The sequence below is a fragment of the Limulus polyphemus genome, unplaced genomic scaffold, assembly GCF_000517525.1.
Source record: "Limulus polyphemus unplaced genomic scaffold, Limulus_polyphemus-2.1.2 Scaffold495, whole genome shotgun sequence".
NCBI classification, from domain to species: Eukaryota; Metazoa; Arthropoda; class Merostomata; order Xiphosura; family Limulidae; genus Limulus; species Limulus polyphemus.
The window spans coordinates 132,837-136,074 of record NW_013666105.1 but is presented as its reverse complement, the minus strand read 5'-3'; the positions used below and the strand labels follow the sequence as shown (position 1 = coordinate 136,074).

The following is a 3,238-nucleotide window of genomic DNA, read 5'->3' as shown; positions in this document are numbered from 1 at the left end:
TGGTCTGCTGAACTTGAGGTGAAGATGGTATGATCCTCTTTCCTCCTCCCACATGGATGTCAATTCCCAGTGGCTAGGTTTTGGATTGTAGTTGACTTACTGGCAGTATGATTCTCTTTCCTACCCCCACATGAATGTTCCCTTTGGCTGGATTTTGGATGCAGTTGACTTGCCATGTACAGTCCATCATGCCATAGTCACTCTACACCTAGGGGCACATCCTTTTTACTTTCACCCACGTTCATGTAATTTATGAGATTGCAATTCAGATATTGTGTGGTTTGCATCCCTATCCAACCATTGGTCTTTCCCTTTTGGTTGTGCTCCACCCATGTTTGTATCACCTCTTTCTACAAGGGGCAAAGAGTATACCTGGTACAAAAGTGTTGCGGTCTCCCACGTATGATCCTCTAATGCAAAAATATTCTTTTTAGGGTGTTCTTTGAATGTTTTCAAAGGATGCTTCTTTTTTTCTGTCACATCGGTCCCTCCACCTGTTCAATGTGGGATTCTAGCTATTTATGTGAGTGAAGGTAATGTACTGTATTGGAAGTTATAATTTTTCTATACTGAAAATGTATTTTCGATAGATACTTACCTCTTCTCACACTTTCCACCCTTCCTTCCCACTGAAAACCAGTGCTTCCATTTTCTGCCAAAACTTGCAGTGATAGTTCGGCAGAACTGTTTAGAGGGAGACACATGTGTCAGAAGGCTGTGTCATACTCCTATTGGTGGAGGGTTGTTGCATGATGATTTACATGCGAGATGCAGTTGAATCATATTAAATGTAGGGTACATGGAAGCTTAAGGCTTGTGGCATACAAAAAAAAGTTTGCATATAGAGGGCAGAACTGAACAAGAATAGCTATTTATGTGATTGGAGGTAAGTAACTATCGGAAATATATTTTCAGTATAAGAAAATTATAAGTCCTCTGCATTCCTTGTGATTGATGTCCTTTTTATAGTTCAAAACTGGGCATATTAATCCAGTTGGAGTTTAATAGATAATTATTAATTGGAGAGAACAACATTGTCTATTGGCTAAAATAGTGTAATTTTAGGTACATTTTTGAATACAAAAATGTTAAGGTATGTAGATCTTATTTTCTAGCTGACAAAACACCTGTTCAATTTATCTATGATGGAATCAGAATTAATGTACATGTAATGTAACTTTGTTTAAATTCTAGGTTTTCCTTGTATTGACTAATCAGGCAAAGAGCAAAGGATATCTTGGATAACTCGTTTTAAAATATTTGCTTTTCCAAACTGAAACACAGCAAAACTCTTCATAAATGTATAAATCATCAACAGCATACACCAGCTTTCTCCAAATACTGGTTTTGCAGTTGCCTTATCAAGCTGATGTTTATAAATCATAAGCAATTATTTCCTAATAAGAACCAGTTGCTGTGATCATCAAAAACTAAAAGCAAAACCAAAATATTGATATAGTTCTTTCTAAACATTCAGTAATAAATAGAGCTGGGAAATTAGTGGAATTTCATAATCAATTAATTGTCAGACTCATTAATCAATTATGTTTAACTATTTGATTATTTTCACATGAGACTTTTTCTTGAGTCTCAACACTAATTGTTCAAGCTGAACAACTGTGAATTAATCAGTAATAATGCAAAGAAATCATAATGTCAATGTTTTGATTTCTTGGATAGTTGGAATGATGGAAAACTAATAATTAGAAACACTGGTTTTTGATTAGTTGACTATTTTTGTGACATTGATTAATTGATTATTTTACTTGACACTTTGACCTGATCGATGCTTATAGGTAATTGAGTAATTTCTCACATCTACTACAGCAGGTGTCTAATTTCTGAGTGAGAGTTAAGAGTTTTCTGTCTATTTTTAAGAAACTTACACCACATTTGGTGCCTTGTGTGTTAGTTTTACCTGTAAAGCATCTTTGGTACTTGCATTGTTGTCATATAGAAATTAGAAAAGTATTTGGCAAATTTTGTTTCAAGCATTTGTCAGTGCCAAATTTATGTTTTAAATTACCAAGTTGTCCTTTGTTTAATAATTTCAGACATCAATCATGGCTGTGGAATTTGATGGAGGAGTGGTTATTGGAGCTGATTCACGAACAACAACAGGGTGAGAATAACTTTCAAAACTGCTATAACTACAAGCATAATGATGAATAGTTGTTAGCTCATAGTAGGTTAAAGCTGTCTAGCTTATGAAATACGTAATTATTAATTTTATTTTGTAGTTTATGTAATTTATTCATGACATGTCCTACAGCTCAAATTTTAGATAGTTTTATCTCTCCTCAAAGTAAAAACAAAAATTCTTAGATGTTACTGTTGCAACCGGGAAAAAACAGATCAGATGTAACAATTTTTCAGAAGGCTATGAAAAATATGTAGTAAGTAAATCTTAAATGTAACAAATCTACTAATTTTGAAGGGTGTTATACCACTTCATTGCCTATGATAGTGATCAGATGTGATGTAATATTCAAGCATTGATATTTGAATGTGGTTTTTACAAGGTATATTATAATAGATGACAGCTGCTCTAATATTCAAATTATTTTAGGTACAAAACTGGTGATTCTGTGAAGTTGGTTTCAACCAAATTTTTGAAAATTTAACTTGTGTGGTAACAGTAAATTAATAATCTTTTTATTCAAATACACAGGATAAGTTTACAAGTATAAAATTCATTTAACCACCTAAAAACACAAACTGATCTGTTCATGGTTGTAATTATTGGTCATTAAAAATGGTATATTTGTTTTCCAGGGCTTACATTGCCAATCGGGTTACAGATAAATTGACCCGTATCACAGATCACATCTACTGTTGCCGTTCTGGGTCTGCTGCAGATACTCAGGCCATAGCTGATATTGTGGCCTACCAACTTAGTTTTTATGAGTAAGTTTTCCTATAATTTTTTTCATACTTTATAACCCATCCTTTACATAATCTATTAACAGAATTGTAAATTCATAACTACTTAGAATCTGTAATAAATTACAGTATTTTACTTATGTTGAAATATATTGATACAAAAATTTATATTTAACCCTCTCCAGATGGGTCAAAGGCCATGTCATCGCATTTGTTCACTCGCATTCCAAATGTTATTGAACTACTATTTCATGAAGTTATGTCAATAAGTTTGATATCAAACTGTAGATTATAATTCAGATAAAAAATTAGATATTTTGCTTATGAAAGCATTGTAATGTTTACTAATAATCTG

At 32.9% G+C, this 3,238-nt stretch overlaps 1 protein-coding gene across 2 annotated transcripts in view; it reads left to right on the top strand.

Annotated features, from left to right (window-relative positions):
* Positions 1 to 3,238, top strand: part of LOC106458636 (proteasome subunit beta type-6-like) — a 23,629-nt gene that overhangs the window by 16,290 nt on the left and 4,101 nt on the right. For both annotated transcript variants that reach the window (XM_013918161.2, XM_022384899.1), the window contains 2 exons: positions 2,055 to 2,122; positions 2,776 to 2,907. In XM_013918161.2, the coding sequence (XP_013773615.1) occupies positions 2,055 to 2,122; positions 2,776 to 2,907 (200 nt within the window). The remainder of the gene's footprint in view (positions 1 to 2,054; positions 2,123 to 2,775; positions 2,908 to 3,238) is intronic.